The following is an 18,296-nucleotide window of genomic DNA, read 5'->3' as shown; positions in this document are numbered from 1 at the left end:
CCTCATCCGCAGCAGACTGCCTTCGGGCTCTTGATTCTCATGGGAGGAGCATTCGAGTGACAGCATCCTCTCATTACGCTTTCAGTACATCTGCTCCATAACCTACTGCACAACACGCAATCACACCGATGTATGAAATGATAATCAGTGGATTAGGTTATGATTGTTACCATAGGGGTCGAAGGTCCAACCTTACTGCAAAGCCAGGAGCGGGGCTAGTCTTGACCTGCGGCCTCAGAGACGAGCGCTGAAAAGACGCACACTGTGAATAAGACGCTACTGAGGAAATCGATTTCCTGAGGCTGTTAGCCAGAGCTTTAGCTGATGCCTTGAGCAAAAATGGGCGCGGCTCCTTCGCTTAACCTGGTTTGATGCAAGTCAGAAAAACAAGCAAAAACGTATTGGCACAAAACGAACCCTTTTGTTTGATCCTGTTTATGTTTAATCATAATGAGTTTTACCATGACTTAATATTACTTACTTTTCTGAATTACATGCTACAAACATTAGTCATAATCATCTGGATGAAGCCAGGCAGACGTTTTCAACCAGACAGACTGATTAGCCTGCAGATCCCAATCTTTTATGATCTTGAAACATGCAGGTATAAAAGAATGAGAGAGAAATATGCATATGTTTGACAGAAGACTCTCCTGCTTAGTAAATCACCTTGCTTCTTTTATATTCCACTATTTTATCACATTGTAGCTGGGTCAACTTCTGGACAACCCGCAAAAAATATAAAAATTTAGACCTGCCAAATTGTGGTCTGGTGGTTTTGCTAATGACATTATAATTTGTCACCTCACCACAAAACTGCACAAACCAAATCACCTGTATATTTTCATCTTTAAACACACTACTCCTACATCCATTACTGACTCAGCAAGTAACTAGAAACCAAAATCAAAGAAATGTGAAATGACATCAGACCGATACGCGTATGCCACGCCCTGTAGTAATACAATAGAAACCTGAGCTGTGTGGGTAGAACAGTAATGTGAAAATGTTTACTGATGCGTCCTCATGTTTTATATTTAAATAAGCAACATTCTACCATAATCCGCCTGAGAAAACCTTGGACCTCTGAATAAACCCTGCCTCCAGTTCCAACGTCTGACATTGACATAAGTCCTGTATTTAACCTGAATTCGCTTTTGTTCTCGTTCACATTTGCCTAGTCGACTAATTACACGTCCATCTGACCCGGATTTGTAATGTCCGTTTCTTTGTGGCAGAAAAAAGTGGGTCACGTTTCACATAGAACGACTGAATTTGTAAAATTCCTGTTTGAACGCACAAGAGGCAGAAAAAAATTATTTGATTTCATGCTGATTAATTATAAATATTTCCCTGTTTCCGCGTAAACCTTGACACACGATGGTTTGTCAACTCAAGAATGAGCAAAGTTAATAATGCATATAGGAAAAAAACAGGAATATTGTACTTTACAGTAAATTCAGTCTGAGGTCAAGTGCTTAAAATGAAAAGCATCCTTATTTTGTAGGTTTCAACATTTAATTATTTACTGTAACAAAAAGGGAAAATAAAATTCTGTGTGTATTTGCAATGTATACATGAAAGAAGCATTTGAACTAGATAAAAAAAATAATTAAGAGATATTTAGTTTATATTTCATATTAAAAAAGCAGATGGCACAAGGGTGGGTGATTTGACTAAAAATCTCATCATAACATCTTAAAAAAAAAAAATAGATACCTAAAAAATGTATTTCCTAGATATGTAATATGCTGGTTTTCTAACTGTGGAGTTGAATTTATAATGAATAAACAAATGTACCATATATAAAGTGTACTTTAAAATAAATTTTTTCTTCAGTAATTTCCCCTGCATCACTCTCCATAACAAAACTTTCTTTCAGCTTCTCCCGTTAGGGGTCGCATCAACGGACCATCCGCATGTTTGATTTGGCACATGTTTTTACGCTGGATGCCCTTCCTAATGCAACCCTCCCCAATTTATCCGGGCTTGGGACCAGCACTAAGGCTTGTGCAACCCTAATGGTTGGTTCCCTGACCGGGGATCGAACCCGGGCCGCAGCGGTGAGCGCGCCACATCCTAACCACTAGACCACCAGGAAACCAATCTCCATAACATTTCTTAGTATTTTCATTTTGCATATATGGTAATGAAGGGGCATGGTTTATTCATCCTGGAATTCTCTGTTGCTCTGCAGTAAAGTGTGTATTTTGCAAAGCGACCTGAGTAATAACATTTCTGATTTCCCCCACCCCCCCACACACACACCCTCATTTACAATCAGACCCAATCTGTGAAAACTAACACCTGACTGACAGTATTACACTGACAACATGCAGAAACACAGAGACCTACATTACACACACACAACTCTTCTATCCTCATATGCCCTAAATCATAATGTTTATACACTGCATTAAATCTGCACACATCAGTGTGATGCATGTATTAGGCTGCAGAGGACCAGAATTGTAACAAAAGGTCTTATGTTGTGTCGTGTCATGTTGGCGTATCCCCCAGACTATGTCACCGTAGAAACGCTTTGAAGTCGTAGATAGCGCGTTAGACAACATGCTTTGATCTAAAACTGGGCGGAGCCAGCAAGAGGACGATTTAACCACAGACACAGAGCTCATGGACAACAGAAGGAAATCTAATAATTACACACAATAAAAAAAGTACAGCCCACACACACACACACACACATATATGCACACAGGTGCTCTGAAAGATGTTCTTGTTCTTTTCCCAGCTCATCTCCAAGTTCATAGCAACAAGCTGATAAACAAGGCGGCCAAATTGACGAACAAGACAACATGCCTTTTCTCGTTTATTTACCCATAAACTTTCCTGTTTATATAATTTTTTGCACTAATGCAGCTTTATAATAGAGATCACTTTCACTCACCACCTGAGCGAGAAAAATCCCGGACAGAAAAAAACAGACAGCTGAATGCATCATGGAATAAAAAATTCATGAAAAAAAGCAAGTAGATCTTCCCAGAATAGTGAGCATGTTCCTGGTCCATTAAAACATCATCTCAGAGTCGAACAGGGATCTCCACAGCGAGCGATGTGTAAAGAGCTACACACTTACATGCACACACACACACTTTTCCCTCCCCCAATGTGTGAGAAGGTTACTGGAGCAGCAGGGGGAAAAGCCCTACACAGGAGGCATGACTGAGTAGACGGAGAGGAGCCCCTACAACAAACCTGACAATAAAAACCCTCCTTAACCTTGACTGCTCACGTTCCCTCTCTCTTTCCCTCTCTCTCCATCCCCTTCTCTAGTCCTCTCTGTGTCTCTTACATTTTAAACACAATTAAATATTTAAGTGGGATCAGAGACATGGAGACGTCAGCGGAGGAGAAACAGAGAGCTGCATCGCTTCACACACATGTGCGTGGTTCAGAGGGGGGCCACAGTGACAGCTTCAGACAATAGCACTTAGATCAGCTGCTCTGTGTGTGTGTGTGTGTGTGTGTGTGTGTGTGTGTGTGTGTGTGTAAAAAGAGAGAGAGAGAAAGGTAGGGAGAAAAAGAGAGAAAGACAGACATGCCTAGAAACACAGACAGGAGTGCTGAGAGAGACAAAAAAAGCAGATACTGAGACAGAGAGAGATATGCAGAGGGGCAGAGAAAAAGACAGACAACGTCAAAGACAGAGACATGTGTAGAGAAACAGAGAGAGAACAAGATAAAGAGTGTCGGAGTGGGACATAGAGAGGTACAGACAGAGAGAGAGAGACAGGTAAAGAAAGACAAAAGATATGCAGAGAGAGACAAAAATAGATCAATAAAAATTAATTATTACATAATTATTGTTGTTAATTATCTTTTGGCTTAAAACACAGACATAAAACACACAGATCCATAAAAACATGGCTTCAAAATATGTAAAAAAATAAAAAAAATAAATAAATAATTCTTACTTCAGGAGCAAATACGCAAATCTACGACTGATCCGGCTAAACATGCAGCTCTGCTGTTACACACACGATCTAAAAACATCAACAGCAAACAACAAATCATGCTCCTGTGCGAGTGTGGTTTTCTGGGTGGCAGGACATTAGCCCCAGCCCAAAACCATGAGCAAAGCTGCTCTCACACAAAATAAGGGTTGATTTACAAGCAATCATGATACTCAAGACAAAAAACACTGCTTCAATATGCTTCGATCATGCCGATCGAACATGCTTTCAAGCAGTGGGGGTTTGGAGGGAGGGAATCAATGTCCTTCTTATGAAATTGAACGATGCTACACGTGAATGCCTTGTCATTGCTCCTTGTAGCTATTTGCAGAATCTCTAAATTAAACTCAGCTTGATTCTTTTGATTTGTCTGCGATGTTGTTTGGTTTGAAACTGGCAGAAAAACAATTAGGGAACGAGCTAAAAATCTAGGACTATCTAGGACTGTGGACATCTCCAGGACCCTGGAGGACACATGGCATTTGTGTAGCATTATAGTTTCATATACTAAATAGATAAATAAATTCATTAGGGATGAAACAATTCAAGTAAATAAAGATATTTGTATGAAAAAATGCTTCGAGGCATATTATTATGCTTAATTGAGTCCATTTAACTATATGTATATAGTAGTGCGTGTGTGTGTGTGTGTGTGTGTGTGTGTGTGTGTGTGTATATATATATAATATATTTTTATAAAGAACTTATCCAATCACTCGATGGAATAATTGGTAGAATACTTAATTACTAAAATAATTGATAGCTGCAGCCCTAAAATAAATAAAGACAAAGCAAAAACAAATGCACATTTTATTCAGGTTTTGAATTAATTCCAGCATTTTCTCACTGCAACTGACTCAACACTCAAAAGAACCATCTCACTTCTGAGCTTGATCATTGTGCTCTAACCTGCCAAAAGAACCGCACTGAGACGGAGAACCTTCACCACATTCCAGTACTATATACATTTCCCAAATCCAATTTGTTTCCCTCTCTCTGTACCTACAACCTCAATTTCAATCGACAACACTCCTCTCTCCGTGTCAATCGTTCTGGAAGAGTGAATGCAGATCCTGAATCAGCTTTGTTTGTGCACCATTTAAATTACATCAGGTCAAGGAGTCAATTGTGTGGAAGTATCCACCCGATCCACTTCGTACCCCCTCCCCACCCCTCCTGATATAATCCTCTCTAGCACAGTCTGTGTTTTTATGAAGGGAAAGGCTGAAAATATGGAACTTTGACAACACATTCCATACGCTCACAAATATTTTCTCTGGACCGGGTTTTAGTGGATGTGCAGACGCGAGTCAGCTCTTCACTTACTGGCCAATAAAAAAAATTAAACAATTATCCCCTTGTGATCTGACAGCTGCACATTTGTCATGATTACAGATCTCAAAGCATTGCTCGATTGAGGATTTATAGCCCTGTTTCTAGGTGCAAAATCATTTGCTCAACCTATTAACTGAAGTAACGAATACAGCAGTGATCATGGATCCACACCTCAACTGCCTTGAGAAGATTATTTTTCCAGATTGCAGGATATCCTGAAGTCGAGGTTTATCCCTTTTTATTTGTGATTGAGTCGTTACATCACTTGTTACAACAGCTACATGCGTTCACTCCCGTATTCATAGCTCACAGATTTTCTGGGTGACTAAGAAACACCAATGCACAAACTCCTCTATCCTGGGGAGCAGTAACATAAGAACTAGAAAATTAATCATCACCTTGTGACCAGTTCTGATTGAGAAAAATATTTTTGTTATAACGGCAACCAAAAAGAAAAATTTCGATCATAAGATGTGGTATTTGCTTTTTAAACATCTCATTCCACATTTATTCCTCATTTGACGTGGTAATAACCTCCACTCCGCTGGGAAGATGTTTTAGATTTTACTCTTTTAGCCACAAGGGTTTAAGTAAAGTTTGCTCTCCAATTTATGAGCTCTATAGCTCTAATGCACAGGGGCATCGTCGTGCTGAAATAGTTTTAGGTCTCCTAGTTCAAGTGAAGGGAAAACTGAAGATTACTGCATTCAAAAACATCCTATACAATTGTGTGCTTCCAACATTGTGGTAACAGATTGTGGAAAAACCATATATGGCTGGAAAAGACAAGTTTCCCAGTACTTTTGTTCATATATCGTAGGTCAATATCGATAAGGGTGTGTGTGTAGAACCAGCTGCAGTCTCTCTTTTAACAGGGGTAGAGCTAAGTTCGATCGTCTCTAGCCACATTGTGTGTGTAGCCTATACGACAATGGAGGCAGGTTGAGACAAGGCCAGGTCGTGTCGCCTCCCCTTCCCCCTCACACTGCACAGCTTTTAAGGCTTTATGCCACTGCATTGCCGTGGAGAATCCAAACTGGAATCCTGGCATGCGAAAAGCAAAAGAGGCGCCTCAAATTTATGTCCTCCTGCAATGCAATCACAGGGCAATAAAAGCAATAAAAACGCTCCGTTTCGCATCCATTTTTGGTTAAATGGTATATGTGTGCTTATAGTTTATTTAGCTTGGTCTTATTTAAAGATGCCAGTGCATCATTCCCAGGGTTTGACAGATCCTTTTGCTTTTCCCATGACAAGCCACTAAATAAAATTTCTATTCTTTACTCATAAATCATGAGCCGTATGCAGACGTCAGGACCTTATTGCTCATGTCATCAGGGTAATAAAAATATATCCTAAAGGTATTTTCAGAGAGGCCTCGTGGTAAACGGTTTATGTAATAATTTATGACTTTTGTTAGTGTTAGATATATAAATATTTCATTGAGGTTCAGCTAAAAGGAGTCGTGCACTTTCAGACACATCACCCAAAAAAATTATCATACACAGGAAGGGGAGTTACGCTTACCATGCCAGAGAAGAGATCCATTAAAAGTACATATTACACATTTTTTGTTACATCCACAGATCACACATGTTGAATTAAAAAAATAAAAAATGCTGCTTAGAAAACCTCAAATTCTAAGCCTCATCATGTAAAACCTAGTTATAGGTCTGACACTGGAGACTCCTTCCACCTGCTCATGTAGAACGTCTGCGAGCTGTTACTATGGAAACGTTATCATATTAGAACAAGTGCTCAGATACAAACCTGGGATTTTAATTATAAACTTGCTAAACAAATCACAACAGAGAATCCAGAAGCTCTTTAGTGTGTAAAAAAAAACATACTGATTAGAAAATGTCGAATTTTTAGATACAATACAAGGCCAGTATTGAGATACCTGAATTTTCCAGACAAATGTGGTTATTTACCCAAACTGTTATTACAAAGTTGGTGGCACACAATTGTATAGGAAGGACATCAATGCAGGATCATTATATGCTCCCTTTACTTTAACTAGGATACAAGGAAACCTGTTCCAGCAAGCCAGCTCCACAAAGATTAGGTTTACGTGGGTTTGAGTGGAAGATCTTGAGTAACCTGCTATAGTGCTGAATGAGCACAAATCTCCACAAGTACACTCCACAATCTAGTGGAACATCTTCCCAGAAGAGTGGAGGTAATTATTACAGCAAAGGTATCTTAAATGTGGAACGGGATGTTCAGTAAGCACAAACGAATCTTAAATGCAGGTCCACTAACTTTTGTTTATATATTGTATCTTTAGCAGTAGTAATTAAATGAAACAAATCATGAAGGCTAAATAGAACAACAAAAGAAGTCTTTATCTTTTTTAAAAGCCAGCTTTCAACAAGAACTAATTATTCTTATCCTGAAGCTACACTCCACTGATCCTGTTTTACTTCAAACACAGATCGAGTTGCTACCAGACATCCATGAAAAAGTCTGAGGAGAGGGAAAGACCATGTCCAAAAATCCTTCAAGGCACCAAAAAACAATACTGTTGACAAATGTCAACATCACAAGATTTCAACCCGTCTGCAGGGCTTGGTTCTGCAGTAGAATCATGTGTATAGCCCCAATCCATCTGTGAAAACTCAAAATGAAAAACCAGTAGCTGTTTTAATTCAAGGACTGTAATGAAACCTCAGTCTAGAAAATTCTTTAAATCTAATCAGGCTTCTTTTTTCCAGGAAACCAAGAGTAAAGATGGACGGATATAGAGACTGAACATTCAGTGGGATTTCACAACGCATCTGAGCGGGCCTCGTGCTTCTAGCAGCCAGCAAGCTGATTAAACAATTTACTTTTGTAGCAAATGAAGCGGATTTAAACAGTTACGCTAAAAACTTACAGAAGGTTACATTATAGTAAACAGCCTTATTTTAGCCCTTTTCCTAATTCGTATTACACAAACTCACTGGTTATAACGCTGAGAGGTTCCCCTGGACCACTGCAACCTTCTTTCCCCACCATGCAAAAAATACCAGATTCATAAAGATCTCGCAAACACCCCTACAACCATAAAGTTTGTAGACACCTGATTATGAGATCTGTATGTGCTTTTTTAACATCCTATTTTACATTTAGTCCCTGTTTGTTATAAGACCTTCACTCTTCTAGGAAGATGTTCCACTAGATTTTGGATTGTGGTTGTGGAGATTTGTGCTCAATCTAATTAAAACGCACCATTTCGAAGCTTCTTAGGTCTTAACATTTCTTAACAAACCTCATGATCCCCCACTCCCCCCGGTCTGAATTTACAACGCACAAGACAACAAGCGACTACATGACAATTGCATCCATTTTGTTGTATTTATCAATGACAACATTTTTACAAAATTTTATTCGCTCGGAATGAATCAATAATAAAATGTATTACCCAAATAAATAAAAAAATACCACATACTACATTCATTCTGTAAATTTCATTCAATGCATAAATATAAATAGAATGCAAAATTTCTCCCTCAAGCTGATGAAGGCCGCCTCATTTATTGTAATTACACATTAATAAAATCTGGCAAATCATTAAGAGATTCTAAGAGATGACTAAAATAATATAACCCCTGTAGAAGGAGGAAGAGATAGCATGTGAGAGTGTGTGTGTGTGTGTGTGTGTGTGTGTGTGTGTGTGTGTGTGTATACGAAACTTTATACAAAAGATTTGTTGTCTGAAAAGATTTTAAAATGTTCTTACATTTTTTTCCCTCTTAGACTGCACAAACATCACATCTCTGACCTTTCATCAATTGCTGACGACCATGAGAAATACGAGACAATACAAACACTGAAAAAACTGAACATGCGTCCAGCTGAGCCTTCAGAGGACGGGTCATTAACATGAACACCAAACTCTTGTGTACCTCTCCTGAGTTTTGAGCAATCTCCTGGCATGAGGAGCTGATTGTAAATCAATTAACCACACCATTGCTTTTGAAGGTCAGACAAAACATGCATAAAAATAATCTTTGTGCTACCAGAAGGAGTTCTGAACTTCATCTGCACATGCGAAGGCTTTCTCACGGGTGAAAAACTTTGCTAGCTTTCCGTTCCATATCTTTAGAGGTCATCGTGCTACAGAAAACAAACTCTGCTTTAATTTTTTAAACAAGAAAAACTTACCAGCGGGCTAATCTGTGGCATGTGTCTAATTCCAGAATTTTTCTACCAGATGATCTAAAGAGTTTGGTTGAACACGTTGTTCTGGTCTAAACTCTGAGCCTGGCCTTTGTAATTGACCAAGACGAAGTTTGTAATTTGTCTAATAATGGATGCGCCTGGCTCAGAGGTGGGGGCAACAGGGAATCTGTAGCCAAGTGGGTACTTTCCAGGGTTGTAACAGAATAAGGGCACCCACCTGTCTTACCACCGCTGTTCCTACTGCTCCATGTACACACACACTAAGTAATGTTGGCAAAGTGACACAAAGCTCGCCTCTATTCGCTGTCTTTGTAAAGAAAGATATACTCCGTCTGTGCATTGTCCTCCCTAAATAAAGTGAGGGAAAGGAAAAGTGGTCATGTTTACCTGAAGACAGGAACGGAGCTCGGCTGGCTTCGCTTTTCCGCTGAGATAATGTTTTACTAGGACATGTGATTACTGAAAAATCGAACGGGCAGCGATGCCCATTGACTTTTACAACCAACCTGATAAATCCTAGCAAACAGACATCACAATAAAATCTATCCAGTGATCCTTATATGCTTTCTAAACCATACTGTCATTTAATCTACAATAAAAAGATGGTAGAACCTCTTACTAGAACCTAAGTGAGAAAATACATCCCATACTTTGGGATGAATTGGAACGCTGACTGCACCCCAGGCCTCCTCACCTCACCCTTGTAGCAGAATGAGCACAAATCTCCACAATCATCTTACCAGTTTTTATAACAGCAAATTGGGACTAAATGTGCAATGCAATGTTCAAAAAGTAACACATACCAATCTTGTGATCAGGTGTCTCCAAACACTTGTCTATATACTGTACATCATGCAATAGTTTCCTGATACATGTGGTTGAATATTTGGAATTAAATACATGACGACACTTCGAGAAGGAGTTCTGATTCCATCGTGGGTGTTTTTATTACAGATTCAAGTGAAATTGCACCTAGTAGGCTTCAAAGCTAATGTTTTACTACTTAACAGAGCATGACAGAAAAGGCAACCCAACAGGTCCGTTTGATCCTTTCTATCCGTCCAGCATATAAACACCACCATGACAATCTCATGCTGGACACTCCTTCTGTAAACTCACTCATCTGCAATGTAACGTGCATTTAATTTCCATCATGCATCGCCATGAAGTGTTAAAAATACCATCAGTGCAAAATCAAGATAAAAAGCAGTAAAAAACATGTGACGTCTATGCAAAAATACAAGCCTCGCCTCATCAAAATAAAGTGCCTTGAGGATATCAGAGGGGAGTAAACTCATTGTGGAATGACGAGCCTGATGGCATGTACTCTAATTAACTTCCACGTGACTGACGTGACTGGAACAAAGGACGAGGGCTATGAATAAGAACAAATCATTCAGTGAATAACGCATGAGTCAGGCGGCACGGGTGATGGGAAAGCCAAGCTAGCTAACTCCTCTTCTTTTTACATGCCAACCATGAGAACTTCCATGAAAATGAAAAAATTGCCATTAGGAGGCACTTGAGAGCCTATCATAATTGTTTAGTGGATGGTGAACATCTAATTATATGCAAGATGTATGGAAAGAGTCTCCAGTGTCAGTGCTTTGCAACAATCAGAAGATTTTCCACCACAGGAAAGTCTTCAGAAAGTGTTTTTTGAGTAACACAAGCATCAAGAGAAAGTGAAGGGGAAAATAGTTTATATCTGCTATAATCTAAGCAAACGTTTGGGGAAAAAAGTAAGAGAAGCCCAATTGAGATGGTATAGACATGTGGAGAGGAGGGACATGGGGTATATCAGTAGGAGAATGCTGAGGATAGAGCCGCCAGGAAGGGGAAAAAGAGGAAGACCAAGGAGGAGGTTTATGGATGTGGTAAAGAAAGACATGTAGGTAGTTTTCCTGTTGTACTATTATAGAAATAAGAGAATGCTTTAATTTAACCTAATCAGTTTGTACAGCGCTTTTAATAAGAGACATTTTCCCAAAGCAGCTTTACAAAGATAAAGAGGCTATAAAGTTAGAACTTATTAGTGCCTATATGTTTATCCCTAATGAGTGAGCCCATGGCAACTGTGGCAAAGAAAAACTCCCTGAGATGATATAATGAAGAAACCTTGAGATGACTCCAGAGTTTTATCATTGTTGAGGTGTGCTGCTCAGTAAGAGGTGCTCACATGCAAAACTGTTCATGCAAACTGCGGTCTCAAACCAGTGTAACAGACAGTTATTCATTACAACCAGTGTAACAGACAGTTATTCATTACAATCCAAATCCATCCTCAAAGCTCTTGAGTTGCTTAGTAACTTCAAAGTCTTTTTGGAAGTCGAAAGATCCGTGATTGAAAAATGACTTGTAACAAATGCTTGGAATCAAATCAACTCGTCACTGAATGCAATTTTTACCTCTATATTTGACAGGAATCAACTTCAACCCATTACATGAACGTCTTTTTTTCAAATCTGATCCAATAATAATTAAAACAAGCAGACGCTTTCCTGGTTTGTGTCTCATCGCAAACGAGAACACGTGAAGCCTTCAGGGTTTAGGTCAAATCTGGTCTTAACTTTACGATCCGACATGATTCAGAAGATGACAGATGAACGAGTTATGCATGTTTTCAGGTATTTATCCGACTTTTAAAGATAACCAGGTAAGAATTATTGCCTAAAGAAGCCATACAGATGCCATGTTAGAGCCATGTTTATAAACTTATTTTACGAGATGCACCATTTTCAAGGTGCCGTGACCCGGACCAGTGCGTGATTCATTATTTTCCTATTTCGTCATTCCACCTGAAGGGTTTTTATTCCACTTATACCACAGATTTTAAGTGTCTCAGTGTTTTCTCAGTGTATTTGAGTCCTAATTTTCCTGACAGAGTTTGGTGACTTGATGTTCTTCGTTCCAGCCAGAGTTAAATCCCACCAAACACACACACACACACACACACACACACACACACACACACCTTGCACTTCTACAGACTACACTCCAGACACAGAGGCTTTTGTTAAAGAACTAAAAGCATCATTTTGACTTGACTTTTATACCAAACACACCCTGAGTGACCTTTCAAATCAGGTCAGATAAATATTAAATCCTTTCTGTGGAAACCTGGACCCTAAAAACCGAGAAAATTACCATTTAAGTGCTATTCAAGTGACCAAATTAAAAACATTAGTTAGCAAAACCATATTAGCAAGTTGAAGCGAGAAACTGTTACTATGACAACCGAAATTACCTCAGGAGGAAAAAGCCACTCAGCCGCCGCTTCGGAAAACACCTCATTTATACCGAATTATTATAAAATAGAATTACATAAACCTGGTTAGTGGGGCACTCGGAATGTCTCCGCGGGGGTTTGGTTTGTAAACGGAGGTCAAAAAGAGAGAAAAATCCCGTTTTAATGGGAGAAAAAAAAAAAAAAACGCTGCGCGTGAGCACCTCAGTAACAAGTGCACGCGAGCGCAAAGTCCAGCTAACAGCAGCTCGCGCGCCGATATTTCTCACGTTATTTATTTGGGGAGTAAAAAATAGAACAATAAATACAATAGACAGAATTAAACGATTAATAAACGCACTAACCTGGTAATTAAAATGCTTTTTTTTTTCGAGTCCACCGGCGATTTTAAAGCAGCTCACGGTTGGCGTGAAGAAGCGTGACAAGTCAGGCAGAGCGGCTCAGCATGGCGGAGTGGATTCAAACACCCACATGGGTTGCCAGATTGAATAATACAACCCATTCCTATTACCTATTCCCATTGTAAACACGATCACACATTTTTTAAATTTTGTTTTTATTAACAAAAAACAAAAAAAACCCAGATTATTTTGGTGATTATTTTCTTTTTCCCTGAGTAAAAAAAAAAAAAAAAAAAAATGTAAACAAAATGACCATCTTGCTACAGCCACTCTAATTGGACACCATACAATCCTATAATAAAATCTTCATTATTCATTAAAAAAATCTTTTTTAAAAATTGGTTTTAACATATATTTTGGTTATTTGTTTTCTTATCTGAATAAAAAAAAAACATAGGGTTGACCATCTTAATGACCATCCTGTTACAGACTCTCTGATTGGATACCAACTCTTTATAAAAACAGGATATTATTTTTTTTTTTTTACATTTTTTAGAAACTAAAATAAATCTATATATTTCTTCATTCACAAAATAATCATTTTAATACGTTTTTCAGCATTTATTTTAATGATTCTTTTCCTCATCTGATCTAAAATATCCCAGAAAATCTAATCGTCCAATCTTGTTGCAGCTTCCCTGATTAGACACCATACAGGATCTTTCTCAAACGTTTTCTAGCATTTATTTGTGTGAATACCATATAAAAAATATAAATAGAGAAATTATTTTTGACTAGAATGAATGCTAAAAGAAAACCCCATTAAGAATCAGCATTACTCTTAATGTCAAGTATCATCGGTTGCATGTACAAGAGATTTGTCATGATGTGCTGGTGCTTGAAAAAAAAAAAGCTATAAAAAGTTCTAAATAAAATAATAAAGTATTAAATATGGACGTTATAACAATGATCTTGAAAACGATCAAATATTTTCTTCATATACTTAAGTTCTATAAGTTCTAACTAACATCATCAATCAATAACAGAAAGTCACTGATCATTCAAAAAGCTGCATTTTCTTCTTCATAGAATCATCAATAAAGGAAATAATGCAACTTCCTGTTGAAGTTTTTTCATGTGAAATCTACATATTTTTAGAATAATGAATTTGTGGCAAAAGCATGTTTTAAGCAAAGATTTTAAACTGATCTACACATTCATGCAAAAATATGATTTTTGCAGCACTGTAATGATTTTGTTTGCATATAAAATGTATTGGCAGCAAATGTTGTTTATCTTGTGTAAACGTTATACATACATGAATGCTTTAAGTTGATTTTAATCAAACTTTACATACCTGTTTCTACATGGAAGAAAAACAAATCTCATCCCAATAATGGAGTCACTCATGAACCAAGAAGTAAATAGTCACTAATGCACCCAAATGCAACTAATGCAACTAAAACCTATGATATGTAAGCAGTATTATATCACAAAGCAACTAAATTATATGTATACATTCAAAGAAACAGCTGTTGCCTTCAAGGAGACCACAAGAAAATGTTCTCATTTTCTCATGTGAACATTTCTCATTCGTACCAACTGCTATTACAATATTGAATGTAATATATGTACATATTGAAATGTATATATATGTGTGTGAATGCAAGTTTTTAGATTGTTATGCTGCTCTTATGTAATTTTGTGTTGTTTTTGAGTTGTTATGTGACATCCGTGTTTGTACATGAAGCCAAAGGCAAATTTCCACTCTGTGCACAATAAAAGTAACGAACTAATGTCTTCTATTCTGCACAAAACGCACTGATGTTTAGGGCACAAATACCTTCTTATTATGTCACATAAAGCTTTCTGTTTTCTTCAACAATAAATAACTACAATTCTCCAATACAATGTGTTTGCATTAGCTAATTCAATAAAGGAATTGTTAGCAGCCTTTACATTTTTAACATGTTTTAGTAGTTTGATAACCATCCTGTAACAAGTTTTTTGATTTTATAGTTATTTTTTCTTACATCAGTGTAATTAAATTGGCCCTCTTGTGGCAATTAGGCGCATAAACCTGTTTATTATGAGAACAAAATGCACAACAAATATCCAATAAGCATTCTTTATTGCACTGGGGAACTGGTAATCACTGTAAATATTAATAGTAATAATAATTTGGCTGTCTTTCATAATCATGAGAGCTCAGACTTTAACTCCAACTGTATTTATACTAAATATATACTGTACACGTATGGACACCAGTTTCTCTACACACTTTAAGCAATTAGGCTTGAAGCCCTATGATAGATTCAATATAAAACCAACAATTGTGAATAGGAAATGAACCAGTCTTCACTGTACTGCAAAACGATCACACAGTTGATAAATTCTGATCCAAAAACTGCAACCAGAATTGAGAGATTAATATGATCAATTGCACAGATTAGTAAAATCTTGCTGCAATGTAAATGTGATGTAAGTGAAAAATAAAAGTGCTGTACTGCTGTAGGAAAGGTGAGGATGCCAGGGGGTGCAGTCAGTTCATTATGATCATTAGGGTTGAGGTCAGAGCTTTGTAGCAGGGGATTTTCCACTTCTACCCATGAAATCAATATCTTCATGGAGCTGGCTTTGTGCACAGGGTCATGCTAGAACAGGTTTGGGTTTCCCAGTACCACTAAGGGGAAAATTTTATGTTTCCAGAATTTGTTTCCAAAATTTTAAGCATCCAAAGACATCCTATACAGTTGTGAGCCTCCAACTTTGTGGTAACAGTTTGTGGAAGATCCATAAAAAAGGTCAGGTTTCCCAATACTTTTACTGCACAATGTTTTAAGGGGTCATTTCTTACGTTTTACTGCAATACATTTCAGAAAGTCAACCCTCATTCATTTGAAGTGAACATTTCCTTTTAAACATGAGAACTTTTGTATTGTTGTGGTGTTAGTTCATTAAATATAAGTTGTATATATAATGTATTGTCCAATCAGACATTGTTACATCATTAGGTAGGGGTTTGTTCACTGCTTGTTTATGTTTAGCATCAGTATGTTTGTGGGTTCCGGATTGTAGTCAAGCACAGGGCGAGACCATTATCCTGTTGTTGCATAGTTATGCTTTAATAAGTAACGTTTCTGCAACGTTTTTTTGTGTGCTTCTCTTCACGCCTACTTGGACAATGATAATCCAAAAATGAGTGCACAACAGTACTTTTATACACAAGTAAAGGTTCCTCGAACATGGCTAGACTTGTAATAGAAAGACTTTCGTGTGGGACAACCCAATACAGGTTGAAAAGTCAGGTGTCCAAATACTTTTGCCCCAAATGGAAGTGTGAGAGCACCATCTGGCAACCCTAATTCAAATTCCCACTCCCCCCACTGTGTCTGGTCTGTGTGTAGTGAGTGAGGGGGAGGGCGAGAAACCTGAACAACTGCAGTCAGAAAGGTAGAAAGGTGAAGAGCCTGAAGAAGAACCGATTGACTTCATTGTAAGCAGCTGAGGTTAAAGAACTGTTCGGGGGGATAAGTCAAATCTAAATTCATTTTACAGTCAAATTTGCTCAAGTCAGTCAGCTAACACACACACACACACACACACACACACACACACACACACACACCTGGTGTCCTGTCATAGGAAAAATAACGAGGTCATATGACACGGCCGCTCACAAAACGCACACAAAGCATGACATGAATTCATCCATGACACCATGAATTCCCAATTTTGTTTAATTAGTGTATTACTTATCCATTTATAGTTACATTTAATGTTGTTGAACATCCATTAAACATTTTCATCAGACACACCTGTCCAGAGGGATTTACAAGTGAGCAGTTGAGGGTTAAGGGCCTTGCTCAGGAGCCCAGCTTTTAACGCTGTTTCCTGATGCACAAAAATTCTCAGCTCAATCATTTTTCCTGATTTCCCTCCAAATCTATCTTCCTCCATGTTAACATGACGGAAAAATGTTGTTTAAAAACACTAAAATGTATTTCATTGAATACGTTGCCTGCACAAACCATTACAAATAACCGACTCTTTCATGCGGAGCAGACGGAGTAGAAATCAACCTGACAGAGTTTCACCACAAAATTATAGATCGGAGACTCCAAGTTGATCCTTCTTCCAAAAACGGATGGAAAAAGTCTGGAAAAGTTGGATGATGATAATGTTGATGATGATGATTCTCCTGAAGATCTTAACGTTTCCATCAGCAAATGTCTCTATTTCATGAACTTGTTGTGGTCATGGATTTTCAGGTGCAAGAATGGACTTTTAGGTATCGGAAAGATTGTTTCATTTGATGTAATCCTGTCCTGCTCCAATCGGCTGTTCAAATCAGCCTCGGGATTCATTTCTGCAGAAAGATTTCTTGACAAATGTTCATCGTTTCTGGAGATACGGAAAAAAGTCAGCGCATTTTAGTCACAGAAATGCAGACAGTGTCCGATGGGACAGCTCTGTGACCATAACCCTGACCTTGGTCAAAAAAAAGAGAAAAAGAAAAAAGAGAGAGAGCAAATAAACATTAGTCTTTTTTTAAGTTCTGAAAACAGACATGCCATAAAGACCTCTTTGTCCTGAAAGTCAAAGGTTATGTGATATTTTTGCTAACGGTGAAGTGAATCAAAGCCACGACAGCAGAGGGCAGACTGGACAGAGTCGGCTTTGTCTCACCATCCAGAGAGACAGAGGGAGAGAAGAATGAACCCTTAGACCCAGAAAGAGATAGAAGACATAGAATGAGTGACAGAGTGAAGGAGAGAAAAAGACATTGTGGAGAGGAACGGTTGATTTGATGTAGACCTGCTTTATTTCCACTATTCCTTGTGGTCAAGAAAACAAACAGCCAATCAGAGTTTTGTATTTTTGGTGGCAATGTAAAGATCTACCTCAATGTCGTAATTTTGGTAGTTTGTTTGGTAGTTTTATACATGTTCCAACAACGTTTTTGAAATGACAAAGTTAAACTTGTGAATGGATTTCTTTATGGGTTTTGTACACTTTTCTGGCGACAAGCTTTCAGAATATTTCGAATGTTATAATCTGAATTTCTTCATTGATTTTCAGATCGAGATGTACCGTAGTTGATAAATAAAAGGAATCACAGATGTGTTTGGTGTGTGGTTGATCATGTCATATAAAATGTGTAGAAATGAATGAATGCATGATAACGAAGGAAATATACCAAACTCTCTCACGAAAGCTAACAGAATTAGC

At 38.0% G+C, this 18,296-nt stretch overlaps 1 protein-coding gene across 7 annotated transcripts in view; it reads right to left on the bottom strand.

Moving 5' to 3' along the window:
• sema4d (sema domain, immunoglobulin domain (Ig), transmembrane domain (TM) and short cytoplasmic domain, (semaphorin) 4D) overlaps positions 1-13,190 on the bottom strand; it is a 52,181-nt gene extending 38,991 nt beyond the window's left edge. For 3 of the 7 annotated variants that reach the window (XM_046867435.1, XM_046867436.1, XM_046867434.1), the window contains exon 1: positions 13,068-13,190. Coding sequence is in view for 3 of the 7 variants with exons in the window: in XM_046867429.1 (XP_046723385.1) it covers positions 2,909-3,029 (121 nt within the window). In the remaining 4 variants the exon portion in view is untranslated. Of the gene's footprint in view, positions 1-2,908; positions 3,178-13,067 lie in introns of those variants that run through there. The other 4 variants (XM_046867429.1, XM_046867437.1, XM_046867430.1 and 1 more) reach the window with 4 other exon arrangements.
• Between the last annotated feature and the right edge of the window lie 5,106 nt (positions 13,191-18,296).

The sequence above is a fragment of the Silurus meridionalis genome, chromosome 15 (assembly GCF_014805685.1).
Source record: "Silurus meridionalis isolate SWU-2019-XX chromosome 15, ASM1480568v1, whole genome shotgun sequence".
In the NCBI taxonomy this organism is placed as follows: domain Eukaryota; kingdom Metazoa; phylum Chordata; class Actinopteri; order Siluriformes; family Siluridae; genus Silurus; species Silurus meridionalis.
The sequence above is the reverse complement of the archived record's forward strand: the minus strand, read 5'-3'. Positions and strand labels throughout refer to the sequence as shown.